The 16676-nt window shown below is 40.8% G+C and overlaps 1 protein-coding gene across 1 annotated transcript in view; it reads right to left on the reverse strand.

The window, feature by feature from the left end:
* SVEP1 (sushi, von Willebrand factor type A, EGF and pentraxin domain containing 1) overlaps positions 1-16676 on the reverse strand; it is a 131038-nt gene that overhangs the window by 47527 nt on the left and 66835 nt on the right. The window contains exons 14-28 of the mRNA XM_064502286.1: positions 14509-14617; positions 12123-12314; positions 11569-11802; positions 10894-11055; positions 10059-10220; positions 9088-9249; positions 8390-8484; positions 6994-7090; positions 6155-6268; positions 5161-5274; positions 4106-4307; positions 2975-3132; positions 1545-1746; positions 752-927; positions 94-218 (exon numbers count right to left, since the gene is read on the reverse strand). Of these exons, the coding sequence (XP_064358356.1) occupies positions 94-218; positions 752-927; positions 1545-1746; positions 2975-3132; positions 4106-4307; positions 5161-5274; positions 6155-6268; positions 6994-7090; positions 8390-8484; positions 9088-9249; positions 10059-10220; positions 10894-11055; positions 11569-11802; positions 12123-12314; positions 14509-14617 (2304 nt within the window). The remainder of the gene's footprint in view (positions 1-93; positions 219-751; positions 928-1544; positions 1747-2974; positions 3133-4105; positions 4308-5160; positions 5275-6154; positions 6269-6993; positions 7091-8389; positions 8485-9087; positions 9250-10058; positions 10221-10893; positions 11056-11568; positions 11803-12122; positions 12315-14508; positions 14618-16676) is intronic.

Genomic DNA, 16676 nt, shown 5'->3' on the forward strand with positions numbered 1-16676 from the left:
CAAAGTCTATCCAATAAGCTAACTTGGAATACTTTTTCACATGTTCATCCTATGCCCAGAGCCCTGTTCTCAAACACTATGGTAAGGACTTACCTGCTGTGGAGACAGGACGTGGTCCCAAATGTTGAGCTGACTGATGGAGCCCACAAAAGATTCAGCTGGGTTGAATCCTTCTCCTTTCTGATCTTGTTCTTGTCCCAGTACAAGAGCACCTCCACCTAAACTCAGAGGGAATCAGAACAGGGATAGGAAACAAAGCCTCACAGCAGGGATCCCCACAGAAGAATTTTTAAAAAAGTTTTCTAGCTCATGTTACTGAGGTTTTATAAGGCAGCAGACTAGCCACTTTCAACAAACTCTCCCAGCAAACCTCTGGGAAGCCTTATTCTAGACTGAGGTGAGTGAGCATAAATATTAGGAAGTGATCCTCAAACAGGAGTAATCATTAGTTGCTCCCACAAAACCATTCTGAAATCAGTCCAGAACAGGCTGCTTTACAGACTAAACTCTGTCATCCCTAAAGCAAGCGGCCTACTACTTTACCCTAGAAATAGTCACTGCGTCTTCACTGAGGCTGAGTAGGGGAACTGTCCTCATAAACAAGAAGAGCAAACATGAGCACTGTATAAATGTTGAAAACCTGAAAACACACTAGAAACACCAAAATAAACATATCCTTGCAGGCATAGTAAACTCTGTAATAAAAAAAGGAAAGAGGAAGAAGATCTGCTGTAACGTAAACAAAGCATACCAGGGATTTTTGAGCCGACTGAGAGCCCACTGCCTCCATCGGACAGCTTTCCATCAATGTACACTTTCCAAGCCCCATCCGTGCATGTCCACGTGACTGCAATGTGATGCCAGTTACCATCGTTCACTGAAGGACAGTCGGTGATCCTCTCTTTCCCATTTACATAAAGAACCCAGCTGCACGGAGAAGGAAGATGAAGGCATGCTCAGTTGTTTGCAGCAACTTGAAGCACACAGCCTGTCCCACACTACTCAGAGAAATGTCATTTGCTAAACAGGGTAACTTTGTCTACCTCATACACAAAATCTCTCTTGAAATATCTGTACTCTTTGAGAGAACTTGGAAGTGACCATTATCATATGCAAAGTACAGTGATATAAATAATGTGTCCTGCACCAAATTGTGAAGACTCAAGTCATGACCATCTAGAGGATTCTTAAACTTGTCCCTTGATCCATCTCTGCATTGAGAATCACAACTTCAAGTACTCTGAGTGCTGAGTTCCAGTTTTACCCCGTCATTGATTCAATACATTTTTAAAATATGCTGTAAATATAAACCAAAGGGAAATATCCTGTTTTCTAAACTTCACACTGCTTTCTTGCTGTTACTCTTGTATTGGCAAAAAGTGGAGGACAGAAAGCAACAGAGAAAACAACACAAGGGGGCAACTTCAGCTATAAACTTCGGATCCAGATTCTCCTGCTCCAAAATTGGCAAAGCTGATATTCAGATTTTTTCTTTATCAAGTAAAGACAGGTGCAAGCTAGAGAAAAGCAGATTTGTGATTTACCCATTGTAATCTGTCAGCAGAAATGCATTATCACTTCCATTTTCCACTGCATAAGAAATGGGAGTCCCATAGTTTGTGGTGTCAGTGGATTTCATCCAGAATGTACAGGTGATGTCACCAAGAGATGGGAGAACACCATCAAGCATGACATATCCATAGATACCAGAGACTTCAAAATCAAGATTGAAACCAGAGGACTGTTCTGCAACAAGGAAGAAGAGTTTTTAGAGCTATATTCTTATAAACACAGAAACAAATCAAATGCAATCTAACCAAATGCAGTAAAATGGAACATAACCCATCTATAAAAATATTTCACTTTAAATTGGTCAGAACTATGAAGAATGTACACCAGCCTGATGCCAGCCAGCACTGTAGAGCTTTCCAAAGCTAGAGAACACACAGCATTTGAAAAAATACAACTGGAAAAGGAGCTGATAGTCTAACAGAAAACAAATATGAACCCTGTATAGCACTGGATATGCTTTCCATCCTCTGCCCATGAATGGATAAATCCATCTGCCCATCCATCAATCCAAAAGGGCATGATCATTTGTTTTCATTTCATCCATAGGAGCTGAGATTTAAAAAAAAATAAAGAAAGAAAAAGAGAGAGAAAGACTTTTTCTGTTCTGAAATGACTGAAATATACTGCACTGATACGGAACAGCACTCCTGTGGTGCTCGCATTTCATGCAGAGTGACATGCTTTACAGTGAAGTTCAAAGACTACTACGTGCAAATGCACCAACTGGAGCTCTCCTGAAAGCTGGGTGCTATTTAAACTTAAACAGAAGATCTGATCTAAACAACTCATATGTCCTCCACTGTCTCGGTAGAAACCAACACAGGTTTCTCAGCTTCCATCTGAAGATCCATCAGCTACAGGTACAAGACAGTACAATTTTTATGGATTGGCTGAAAGACAGATAGAGTTGAGCCCCTCGGATGTGCAGTGTAACTCCACAGGCACCCAGTGAGTTGCACCAGGTGAGTATAAGGCTTGTTTTGCCCCACCGTAGGGAACTTGATTTTCTCAGTATTTTTGAAGCTGAGACTACCATGCCCTCATCTTTAACCTTGTGATGCAAAGTTCTAAACAAAACAAAAGAAACACAAAGAGCTAATTAACAGAGTTATACAGAGCAAATCCAAATTAAACTTGATAAGCCTTCTTGGTATTAAAAAGATAGACCTGTGCCTTTACAAAAAGAGAAAGGAATAAAAATATGATGCAGCACACATGCTGTTACTTGTTTGCAATTACAATTACAATCACACTGCAGTCACACAGGCTCCACTCAGATTCCCAGAGACCCACTGCACGTAGCTGCTTTCTGGGGAGGCTGTATAAAACCAATTCAGCCAGTGCAAATCTTGCCCAGACACTTAATCAAGCTGCCTTTTTCTGACACTTTGGTCCTGTGTACCTGTTTCACACCTGCTGCCTGTAAAGCCAGGGGGACATTTACAAACGTACGAGTTCAAGGCATCCACACAGGTGGCTTCGTTTAAGCAGGGGTTGGAGTCACAGTCATTGATGTTCACTTCACAGTTCAGTCCTGTGTATCCTGTCACACACAGACACCTAAGGAGAAGAGAAACATACTTCAAACATGGCAGCTGTGATGACAAAAAAGCCTTGCCACGAGGCCCGTTCCACCAACGGGAATGGCATATGTTGAAAAATCTGCAGAACAGATACTACGGAGTTTTATTTTGCATGCTCCTTTCAAGTATGACTGAGCTGCACTGTTTTTCTTCTTGAGAGGGACAATAAAGTATTTAAACGTAGTATCTGCATTACTTCCTATGAAACTGGGGGAGACGGCCACTGGATTCCTATTAGTGAAGCAGGCCTTCCGGAGTCCACAGAACTATGGATCAGAGATATTCAACTTGGCAAGTACAGACACAGAGATAATGAGGGAAAACCAAGGTATCAGAAAGGCATCAAAACCTCTGGGGCCTTGGGGCAGGAGGGAGTTCTTAAACCTAGAGTATAACACCTGGCTCATCTCTCTACAGTGATCCAGGATAGGACACAGCTGTCAGTATGTCTAACTTCTGATCTGAGTCCAGGTACCGTGAAAGAATAAAAAGAAATCTTCAGAAGATTCCACCAATGTTTATAGCTCAGTCCCTGCATTCTCAATATCTACAGCTCTCCCTGTCTTGCAGTCACCAGAGAGGTAATATTACCAGGTACACAATCTGTCGTCACTGACAGTTCTTGTGGAAAGCAAGTCAAGTCCTCATGGCTTGGGAAAGTGGATTTCTTTTGGCAGAATGATACCCAAACCTCTCTCACTGTACATGTCTTGCCGTCCTACCATGCTCACACATCTAACCCTGCACATTCTCCTTGCTGTCTATCTCAGCATCTTCTAAGAGGTGAGGACACCCAGATTTTTCTTCTCTTTTAAGATCTGCTTCAGAGTGCATAAGGGGTCCGTTTATTGGATCAGGCTGTTGAGCCCTTTGCTGAAATCTAAGAAGGCCCAAGCACCACAACATATCTGGCTTTTCATACTGCATTATATCAATCATCTGCTTTTCACCTGAAGCTGTTGATACCATCTCTGCATGTAGCCCCATTCCTACAGGGTCTGCTGAGACACTCATCGATGTTTCTTTCACACAAGACACCAGTAAAACCTGGAAGGCACTTGCAGGAGAAACTGCCAATGTGATCCTCACAAACAGCCCTATTAAGACACGGGTTTGAAAGGCATTCATTGACCTCCACTTCACAATGAGCACCTGAGAAGAGAAGAACAAATTCACAGCTCCACCTTGTTTTAATCTGAGGAAGAAAGTTACAAATGCATTCCTGGTTTCTCAGGACTCTTGCCAATAAATGATTTTATGGGAACTGGCAATAATCAGGGTAGCTAAGCAGGTTCTGGATTTACTCTATTAATTGAGGTAAAGTGGCCATAGAGGAGTTGCAGGAATCATTTTTGCAGTTGCAGAAATGAACACTCAGTGTGATGTTGTGAATCTAAATGGATATTGCCAATTACGTGAGTCATTTAGGCTGAATCAGGAAAGCACATGAGAAATGAGCAACTAATGAGAAGCTGCCACAAAAGAAATTAAGCTGGAAGCCTAATTCTACAGTGAAATGTAAAAGCCAAACTCATGGGACTTTGGGATTTTTGCTGGGAAGGAGGCTCCATGTTACAAACAGAAGAATGAAGAAACTGCATGTGATTTTATGGGAGAGCTCTTTGGCAGTCTGACAAGTCAACAGATACGCCTGGCTGTTACAGAAATATGGAGAAAACTATTTTATGTGAAAATAGCATAAAGCTAAGTATGTGGATGGGGAGTAGTATTAATATAGACAACTTTGTCCAAAGCTATGCCACAGAGTAAGTTCATGGCAAAGCTAGGAAAAGAAAACATATCACCTAAGAGATCCTTCTGAAGTCACACTGTTGCACTAGAGGCACCATGGGAAACCACATGGACCTAGGGAAGGCTAATGCATCCAAATCAATGCACAATATATGCAACATATAGCAATAACATTGAAATACTTTGGTCAGGATAGAAAGGCATTTTTCTGGGCACAAAGAGTGAAGGCTGACTTAAACAAGAAATGGCGTACCTGTGAACCCTTCTGCACAAGTGCAGCGGTAACTGTTCTTGTCATCGACACAATGGGCTCCATTCAAACATGGGCTGGAGCTACATTCATTTATGTCTTCTTCACACAAGAGACCTTCAAATAGCAAGGGTAACACGGCATGATATACCAACACATAGTCAAGGCCTGCATGCTGCAGTGACTGGATTTGGAAGTCAGAGCAGCTCTGTAGTTCTTCTACAATAAAAGGCTACTAAGATCAAATGATAAAACTCTATGTTTGACTGCATTACTGCAAATATCTGCAGAGATCATCTGTATTATTTAGCTGTTGAGATGCAAAGATGCCAAGGCCAGGGTTTGTCTTTATAAAGTTTTAAAAATATTCAGCAAGTGTTGTTGTCATAAATGTAGAGCCATAAATGTAAAAAATGAGGGAGATCATTTTTGGTGGAAAATATTGGGCCTTTTTTTTATACCTGCTCACAGAATTATCTCCTCAAAAAGTTTACTTCAATATTTAGAAGTTATGATGCTGTTTTGGCAAAGTACTCAAGCATGTCAGTTGCTTCAAAGATTTCAATACCCTGAACATGCATGCAGGTGAGAGTTAAAAAGATTGAGAACAAAGATATGAAAAAGACACTCACTCACTAACAGGCCTGCATCTGCATAAACCCTTGTCTAATCAGGTCACATTCAATTTCATAACAATTTTTCCCTCTGAATTTTCTGCATTCTCTCATCTTTCCTTTTTTTTCAGATCAGAATTGTCACAAAACACAAGCATGCATGCATACACACTCACACAGGCTGTTCTTCTTGAATGCTCTTCTGTTTGTTTTGAAAACTATTCACATACACTAGAACTCTCCTCTAGTCTGTTGACTGGACTGCTTTTCTATTGTAATTCTATTCATGACAGTGAAGTAAGCACAGCCCTTGCATTGTGTTTCTTCTACTTAGTACAGAAACAATGCCTCTCTGAAGAAGAGCTGCAAAGCAATTAAATCACCTGAATAGCCTGGTTGGCAATGGCAAACAAAGGCCCCAATGCCGTCTTTACACATCCCGTTGTGGTGACAAGGAGATGATTTACACTCGTCAATTTCAGTTTCACACTTCAAGCCTAAAATGCAAAACAAAGAACTGAGAACAGAGAGACAAAAATGAAACTGTTCAGAAACACAGAGGTCATGAATACTTAACGTAGGAAAACATCAAACTGATTAATTGCCTGGATTACTAGACATTTTGGTTCATTATCTTTTCTTTCAACTGTGTTTTAACAGAGATCTGTAAGAAAATGCTATTAGAAATGTATATTGTAGATCAAGCAATGGTCTGATCAGCTCCAGATGGTACTACTTAATATTCTATCACAAATAACTGAGATCACTAATTTCTTGATACTAGCTAAATAATACAAATTAGCTATTTGCTTTGGAGCAACTGCAAAACTGACGGTCAGGAGAAGAGGAAGATGTGGTGGGACTGGCTGTTTATAGTGCAAATTTCCAGTTTTTGCTTATCAAAAATAATTGCTAAGCAATAGGATTTTCAAATCTGAAAAGTTTTGTCCAGTTCTGCTCCAGCTGAAGTCTGTGAGACCTTTGTTTAAGTCCATTAAAAGAAAGCCCAGTCAAATTCCCTTTCTGCCAAACACTGTATAATTCAGCAACAACGGGAATGATTTGTTTTCTTAATACTTAGTGTAGTAAATCTGTGATGGGCAATCCAATTTGTTAGGCTATATTTTTGCCTTTTGCACTGAAAGGTTTTGCTCATTTATGCTTGCTCATATTAAGAGTATGGAGCCATGTTTATTCTTCCACCCACTTCTGACATTTTTACCTGTATATCCAAGTGGGCATACGCAAACATATCCACTTCCCAGCTGTTTGCATGTCCCATTGTTGTGGCACGGTTCCAGGAAACACTCATGAAAGACCTGCAATAGGCAAGAATGATGTAATTACAGTAAATGTGGAAATATATTTGGAAAGAAATATTCTAATTTTAAACTGCAAACTCTACAGTTATTTTTAAAAAACTGGAAAAGAGCCCTGAGATTAACTTTTAGCTCTTCCCCTTTGTCTCCTCTGAGTGTCAACCATTCTTATTTCTAGGGAAAACTACCAGGAATTTGAATAAGTTTTTTAAATGGTCTTTTTTATTTAGCAAAAAGTGATCACTGCAGCTGCTCCTCTAGAACCTTCCTAGCTGTGACTGACCAAAGACATATTACACTATGCTATATTTCATATGATAGTTCTCTAGCATTTCTTTTCCTCTCTGCTTCCTCACTTCCCTCAGCTGGTTGTCTTTTGTAACAAAGAGAGGTGAATTGGTGGGGGACTTCACTGTATAGGGTTATTTATTCTCAGATAGCAAACCTGAATTCAACAGAGCCCTTGAGAAAATGGTCAACTACAGTCGTGGAGGGTCTGTTTGTCATCTGCCCATATTTTAAACCAGCAGTTCAGACCACACTTATCATCAGTCTGCTTTGCTCCTGTAACATAACGTCTCAGCTTGAGATTCATAGAAAGCAGCCTTGTCACAGTCACAGCTAGGGGCTGTGGCAAATATCACTGGAGTAGTTCCTATCACATGAGAACTTGCCTGTATTTCAGGCAGGGTACTCACAGCAGAAGGGAGTTCTGCTTTTTTCTTCTCAAGTATACCTAAATTGTAATGAGTGAAAATAAAGATTTTACAGCTGAGACTTAGAAATCTGGTAGCATCTTCTGGAATCCAGCATATAGAAACCATCAAATGACTGAGCATGAGCAACCTACTTTTTAGATACTGACTGAACCTCTTCCAAGAAGTTCATGTTGCTTTAAAAAGTGTGACAAGTATTTCATAAATCAAGTTGAAAGTTTCAAGCTCCAAAATTTAAGATTGCCAATAACTGATGCAGCTTCTTTTGTTCAACAGAAGTATTTCTATAATCACAAAGAGAATTTGAAAGCTGAAAGAGCTGTGAATCTATGCATGTTGTCACTGGCTAGCGAAGAGCAACTCTTATGAATTCTGTTAAGTAAGACTGACATGTAGATCGGCAGTACCAGAACTCCTAGCTTTAATGGTATCTATCAAATAAAGTAGCTCTCATGACCATCACTCTTCAGGAGATATAGTCAACATAACAACTACATTAAAGAAAGCATTACTCGTCTACTGCTGGCATAAGACACTGTTTCTTTCATTAGAGTCAACATTAGAAGATATATCTGGTCCTTACCTGACTGCTGACTTTGTACTTCTTGCTGATATTTTCTGGAGAGGCTGGTACCATCATAACACTTTCCTCAGCTGCTGAGAAAGTAGAGCCAAAACCTAAAAATGAAAGAGATGAAAGTACTGTTAATAACACTCCACAGCCAGATCACTATTCCATGAGGGCATCATAATTGCATTTTAGTAATGCATCTAAATGCTGATAGAAGTGGATTTGTGGGAATAAATATAACAATTTACAGTAACCACATAGTATTTAATGTATGTCCTATATTATAAACATACATATTTCTAAAATACATGCATGTGTATGTACATATAAAAATATACACATATTTTTATATAGGTACCTATACATATATGTGTGTTTTTATATATGTATATATCCACACACACACACTTATGTATATAAAAAGATTTACCGTGGTTTTTATGGGCTTGAAGGAAAATTTTTACAAGGTTCAGTGGGGTCAAAAATCCATACGTTGTAATTGAGCCCTAGTATATATCACACAGTCACTCCTTCCACATAACCCAGAGACAACATTAGTAGGCAGAAACAGGTGCAAACTGCACTGGTTGAAATGGGAAGTCTACATATGTTCTGAGAGAGCATAGTATGTTTTCCCTTCAGGCAGTTGCTGGGCACACCTTTAGATGCTCCCCGTATTCACATTCTTCTGGGGAGATATTTTGGCTTACTTGAACAATCTGTGATGGATCTGGCACCAGTGATGGTTGTTGTCCCATAAAAGGGACAAGACAAGCAGTAGGACTTTCCTGGCTCTGGCTGATAGTAGTCTCTGGGACAAGGGTAGCAAGGTATCAAACCTGTGCGAGAAAACTCTCCTGCAGGACATGGTACTGCAAGAACAAAAGGACATTTTCTTCAGTGATCACTTGCCGCCTTTCTGGTCATTTTCTTTCCTCCCACCACAGTTTCTCCTCAGACCTACAGCATTTGGGTGAAACCCACAAGGAATTCACAACTCTGAGAAATCCTTATTTAAACTGTGCTGTTAGGTGACACATGGACCTCAATGAATCACAGAAGTATTTTATTTTCTGGGAAGTATTTTTATCTATTCCCTTCACTGCTGCGGGGAGAGCTTTCAACTGCAATTTCACTTCCCCTTCATCCCACATCACCTTGCCTCCCCATCCCCCCCAAAGAAGGTCTAAGGATCAAAGACAAGTCTTTTTTTGTACCATTTTCCCTGCAGACTGTTTCCCTTGGGGATCTTTCTGGCAAAATTTTCCCAAGAACAGTTGAGGACAGTTTCTTGAAAAAGGAAATAGTATAAACTAAACCAAAATCCAGAAGTTTTGCACAGCAGATGTGGAAACTGGAACTGTGGTTCCCAAGATAACGGTGATGAAACATACTGTCATCGCCTCCCTCTTCTGAATGGGAAAAGGCTTTATTTTCACACAGGTACTCATCAGAGGACTCATTCTATTCATCTTTAGTTAAGAAGTCATCTTGGAAATCAGGAGGATGTTTCAAAAATTCAGGGTAATAGGAAATGGCCTGTCATCGTGCTGGGAAATTCTGCTGGTCTACACTTAACTGTCGGTTGAGTTAAATCTCAGACACATGGATTGGACTACATTAGCTGTTGTTTAAACACTGCTTCATTTTTAGAAATTTCATAGCCCCTTTTGTTACAAACCTCCACAGGCTGAGATATCCACAGCACCTCTTTTTACTGTTGATGTCTTTTCTGGGCAAGAAATGCAGTTCCTGGATCCAAATGCTGGCTGATATGTGCCAAGTGGACATGATTCGCAGGTCTCAAGACCATTTACTGAATAGGTTCCCTGCTTGCACTGAGCTATAACACAGAGCAATTCATAAAGATTAAGCAGTATCCAACAGGAAACGTGATTGCTAACCTCTAAAAATAATGCTGAAACCACAATACGCCTCACAGAGGCTGTTTATTTCTACCATTTTTTACTTTACTCTGAAGGGCTTCATGGGTACAAAGAGCTAAAAAATGGAATTCTTTAAGTGCAGCAGGTAGTAAGTAACTGACAGTGCATTTGTAAATTATTAACCAGTTAATTCTTTTCCACATAACTGCACAGATGATTTATTGCAACTCAGCTACTCATTTTTAACCAACAAAGGCTATGACAAGACAATAAACAGAAGATGAAACTAGCAGCTTCTCTTTCAGAAACAAGTTGCAGAGACAAAGCTGCGCTGAGAAGCTCAATGCCAGAGGAATACAGGCATTTCATCTTCCATCACTGCAGGATGGAGAATAGCTGGTAAGGAGAAGAAAGGCATTGTTAGAAGTGTAAGTAACCGCATCGGTCAGGGGAGCAGGCTCACAATCTCACAAAGGCAAAACTGAAAGAAAGCCGCAAAGACCAGTTCTCCGTACACTTAAAACCATTTGCACCGGCATTCTGCATGCCACGGCAGTGGGGAAACCTGTGTTTTCTCTTTGCATGTGCATCAAGGGGCAGTCAGCTGCCCAAAGAAGGTGATGTCCTCACCTTTGCATTCAGAGATGCTTCTGGAGTGTAGGTACTCTGTATAGCTACCAGATGGACAACTTTTGCATTCCAGCTGCCCTTCTTCATCTTGGTAGGATCCAGTCCAGCAGCTTTCACAGGCGCGATGCTCCAGAGAGTAATAGGTACCCAACGGGCAGTTGACTGTAACATTGGAGACATAAGCGCCCCTCAGAACACACAGTCATGCATACTTGCCTTGCCTCTAGACCTCCCACTTAACCAAACCCTGTTTGTGTGCAATGTGACTCGGCTCCTCAGCACTGGGTGTCTCTTTGGAACCTTCTAAAGATTTCGCTAGGTGTGAGAAATGAAATCCAACTCCCTATTTTAGCTACACATCACCTACAAGACTAATAGAGTTAAAAGACTGCACATAAAGCACTGTTTTCCTGAATATTATCAAGTATATGGATATGCCTGATTTCTCCAACGGTGTGGAACCCTGGGTATAAAAGCGTCCTTTTTCCATAGTCCTTGGTTATGAACACAAACATCCTCTGAAAGTCAAACTGTGCAAAGCATTGGAGAGTTTATTGTTCTGGGAGACCACAAGCAGTGGGTTATGCCAATCCCTTACCCTCTGCAAACATTGTCTAAAACTGTGCTTTTTAAAATGATTTTAAATACATGTAGGGAGTAAGTCATCTGGCTTACCACACATTCTTCCTCTCAGCACGGAGCCAGGCCTGCAGAAAAGAAAAGCCTTTTCGGTCTCCAGTGAGTTGCTGTCAGCTACAATGAGTTCGGATGCAAACTGAAAAGAATACATGGGTTCCTTATTGAGAGTCCTATTCAGCCTGTTTGTGATAGTCTCTAGAGTTTTAAGGAGCCTTTTCTGGTTTTCCAGTTCCAGTGTATCATTCCGTTCATCAGGCAATGGCACGCTAGCTGGGATTTAAAGAGAACACACAACAAGCACACAGATTTTACAGTCAGCACTTTTGGTGTACTCTGGGAGTGCAACACTCAAGCTTGCCAGTGCAAAGTGGAAAGCAGGCCATATGCATAGTGCTCTCCATGAACAACATGCTGTGAGTTTTCCCCAGGCAGAAAGTCTGAGAAGATTGGGCTATGAATGTTTCCAAAAAGCTGTCATCTGCATCTCTAGCAGGCTTTGTGAACTGAAGACAAAGTTTTACTGAATGTATTAGAAACATATTTACTTAAAAAAAGCAATAGGAGAAGGCAGATATTTTGATTTCCCTCACCTGTGATGTTAAATATTAATTTAATTTTGTGGTCAGTCATTGGAATGTTGAGCTTCTTATGCCTCTTGACTCGAGTGGGTGCTGCCTTTACTGAGGCAGAGAGATGCTTGGATAGGTCTTCTTCTTGAACTGTATCAATGAAATCACCATAGGAATAATCTAGCTGGTTTGCTGCCCCCCAGCCGGCAGGTCCTGCCAGGCATTGAAGGGAAAGAAAAAAAAGAGAGAGAGAGAGAGAGAGAGAGAGAGAGAGAGAGAGAGAAATATAATCTTGTATAAAATTATGCCTATTATATTTACACTTATTTTTAAAATATCTCCCCTATAGAATGGGATCTATTCAAAGCTCAAGACAATGTGTGTTGGCTTTGCCCATGCAAAAAGGTTTTAATGGTATAATAACAAGGTGATAGCCAAAATGTAACTCTCCTTTTCTTTACAACCCCCTGCCTATAAGCAGAGTTCCACTATTCTTTATGCTGATATCACTTATTCTGGTTTAGAAAAGGTAATGAACCATGCTGGAAAATCCTCTCTTGTAGCAGGATTTTGGCCACAGATTTGACCAGCTCCACACAGAAAGAAAGAGGAAACAAGCCTGACTGATGATCAGTGAAGTCTCACTTACACCCTAGAGCTCCTGAAACTTGTGTCTTTAGCCAAAGCCTTAAAAAAATACTGCTGTAAAAGTTATAAAATAAATTTCCAATAAAAGTAGCAGTTCTCTTCCTGCTCAGTCTTCACATGGGCCGTCTACTGCCAGTACCATCTTCTACAAGCATTCCATACAGCTCTCTCTTCTTCTTCCTGCTTAACTTTGGCTAGCATGGCTTATACCATGCGTATTCATTACACCTCTTTCTCATACCTCTTGGAAGGGTTGCACCTGCCTGACCTCTCAGCAGAGGATGGCAGCATCACCTTACACATTCAGCCCCTCAGACAGGCATTTACTGTCACACATAGTGGGTTAAATTCACCTCCAGTATAATGTCCTGATGTCATTATCTACAGTGTGCATTCAACTAGCTTGTCTTGCTTAAACATCTGTTTCTGTACATAATCTGTCTTTTCATAATGACTGAAATTAGAGGCACACAGTTTATTTCATTAATCTAGCTTTTTTTTTTTTTTTTTTTTGAAAATGTGAAGGTATAAAAGAATTCTGCCTATTACTAGCAAATGGTCATCTAGATTATCCTTAGTTTACAGCAAAACTGAGGTAACTTAACCCCACAGCTCCGATGTTAATACTGTGTAATTATTCCATAACTAATCTTCTAAACTAGTCTCTTATGAGCTGAGAGTTCTGATCTTCACCCTTCTTGAGGTAAATCACAGGAAGCTCCAGAAAAAGCAATAAGGTTATTCTGAAAAGAAGTTGACATGAACCAAAAGAGAACAGAGCCCTACATATCCTTTTATCAACACTCTTTTCACTGTTTTAGATGACTTTTGAAATTAGTTCCAGCTGTCATTAAAAATCACCCTTCACCTGAGGACAATTGGAATTTGCAGTCCCCTGTGTTTGATTACAAACAAATGTCCTCTCATCAAGCTCAGTGACACATGTCTGGAAGGTGAGAATAAGAAGGAAGCTGTAGCAAAGTAATCCCATTATGAACCCCCACAAGACCCACAACCCTGCGGCAAAGTAAGCATACTGAGGTTGCTCTGCCAAATGCCTCCCACCAAGATAGGTGATGCAAGTTCATTTTCTGTTTTAATGTGTTCTTAGTCTTTCTGCTCTAAGCACCCTCAAAGGACTCAGAGGTGCCAACCACAACAGCTGTACAACATGGACACTAACAGGCTTGAAAATGGGCTGAAAATGACAATGTACTTGGCATAAAGCAAAGTGGGAACAATCATGAAGAGTGGCACAGCTTTCATTTGGATATAACCATGGTCTGAATCCTGTAAAAAAACTGTCCCTGCATACAGAAAGTCATTTCACAGCTAATGGGCAAACTTAAGCTCTTTTAGCTTTATGTGGTTAGGGTTCCCTTTTGTCCTGATGCTCTCCAGAATCATCCATTGTTCTTTTTGAGTATATTGGTTTGAAACTGTATGTTTTTTAAAAGTTCCTTTCTGGAAGGCTAACCAAGCTGGTCTGTGTTGGAGTTTTCTGTTTTTTTCGCCTCCATTATGAGGCACCTCAGTAAACTTTTCCTCTACACATGTGCTATACAGGAAGCAGCATCAAAAACAGATAAACAGTTTCATAATACTGTTATCAAACTTATTTTTTAATTTCTTATTATACTAAGAGTTCTATAATTCTTTTCTTTAAATATTCCACACAACAGAGTGCAGTACTTCAGAACAAAAGCAATTAAACCACATTAAGCCTGGATGGCTAACAATCTACACAATCAGTAATTACCAATGGCAAATCCATTTTCGTAATCGTAATTATATTCTAAGCAATGTTTATGTGTCTGGTCTTCCAATCTGCAGTCAATATCATCAACATCATTACAGAATGATGGAACCTTTAAACAGAAAGAAGAATAACATTAAAAAACAAAACCACATAGCCATCCCTGACTGAAAAAAACCTTCTAAAGCTCTGAAAACATCTTTTTTTCCTGGGCACGTAACCTGTAATTCTCTCAGGGTTACAGCAACACTGTTAGTATGTTTCTAGATTTCAAACCTTATTTCTTCATATCTACCTCCTCCCTACCGCTGGGAGGAACTCATACATTCCTTCAAGAGATGTCAGAAGACGAAGGAAGTCATCTGAGGAGAAGGACAATCTTTTGAACAGGCTACACAATCAGCTGCTGAGGAAACTAGGTGGTGGTGGTGGCTCTACCAGAGCATTTCTGGATACCTACATGCAGTTTACTTAACTTCCTGTTGCTCGTTTCCCAGTTTGGGATAACAGCAGTGGCATACAACTCCACTGCATGAAGGCTGTAACTCTGAAATACTTGTAAAACCTTGAAAGAGCCTCTCCTGAAACAGGCTACAAAAGCAAAAAAGTATTTCCAACCATGTGAACAATGCATTGGAGGGAAGCGTGACTCTCTATCTTAGTGACAAAGAGTTCAGACAGTGGAAAGTTGCAGTAATTTGGGCCATGCATGCCTGCCCATTCTCATTGCTAATTTCCAGAGTGACCTGCCTAGAATATGTCATGGCCTGAGGGCACTAATAGGCCTTAATGGCCCTCAGCAGCCTCACCTGAGGTCTTCCCCACAACCTCTGCCCATGGGCCCATTTAAGCTCATGTCAGGGTCTTAGGTTGCTGTTGGAGGAGTGTGAATCTCTAGTTCAGCTACAGCCATGCTGGTGCCTGGCTATAGACCCCACTGATCAAGACCTTGACATGCAGTTTGACTTCTCAGTTTGACTTTGGACCTGTCTAAACCTGATGAACTTGATTGGTAATCTCAGTTCTTGGCTGAACCTTGCTGTGATCTCTGTTTTAGCCTTGCTTAGGTGCTGTGGGACTGGGCCCTGGCTGGTGAGGCCTGTGCCCTGCTGGCTGTGATGTCCTCCTTGGCTCCCAGCTTCCCTGGCCCTTAGGGAGTAGCTGACCCTTGCTGCTCTCTGGCAGAATGAGCTTGGAAAACACTGAACAGAAAACTTTACAGAAACCTTCTTGGTACTGGTGATTTCTTCCCTCCACAAAGGCAGTGGAGGCTCTGTAAGAATAGATGAAAGCATAAATGATTTTTTTTTTGATCAAATCCATGTTTCCCTTTCCAGAAAGGTTTCAAGCAGGGTGGGCTCTGAGATGTGTTTCTGAATTTCCTTGCTTTCTCCATATCACTTTTTCATTAGAGAGGTGGCTCTTGCCAATTCCTTTCCTCTCTTCAGATCTTTGCTAGAATTCCAAGTTCTTAGGTGCAGGACTGGGCATATTCAAAACAGTCTTCATGACTCTTTTCCCAGACTGTTGCATTTTGATGTAACTGGTTGGGCTGGTTATCAAGCACTTTACCTTCTATCTTGCTTTCTGATTCCAATGCTCTAAGCACTGGAGAAAAGAATAGAAATAAAACCAAGATTTTCCTATTGGAAGACAATAAACCTGAAGCAAGACAAGAGAGTGACAGATGTTTAGGCCCTAGTACCACAGATCACCTGGAAGGGTTATGTAGGCTGTGAACCATTTGAACAGTGCTATTGTCATCTATGTGGATTCCAATGCTGCAGCAGTTTGTCCATTAGCTGTATGTGTTAATAATGCTTTTGAGTTAGTGGTGGAGCTTTTAGCACACGGATCTTTCTTTCGTCCTCCAGAATCGGTACTTGCCCAGTGTTCTCTTCTGGAGCAATGGACTGGCTTCTGGAGTAGGCCTGGACTGTCAATTCCTTAGCCCACCCCTCAAAGTCCTGCTGCTTCTGCTCTGTGGCTGAGGATATAATTGTGGATTAGGAGGGGAGACTGTGGTACTGAGGTAGAAAGGAAAAGATCCTGCAGAAAGGGAACAGGCTACGCCTTCATGTTCAGGGCCGTACAGCTCTTTTTGGTAACAGGGAGCACTTAGAAATTTGAGAAATCTGAGAACACTGAACAAATTACTTAAATCACAGCCA

Source organism: Dromaius novaehollandiae, chromosome Z, assembly GCF_036370855.1.
Source record: "Dromaius novaehollandiae isolate bDroNov1 chromosome Z, bDroNov1.hap1, whole genome shotgun sequence".
Classification (NCBI taxonomy): Eukaryota; Metazoa; Chordata; class Aves; order Casuariiformes; family Dromaiidae; genus Dromaius; species Dromaius novaehollandiae.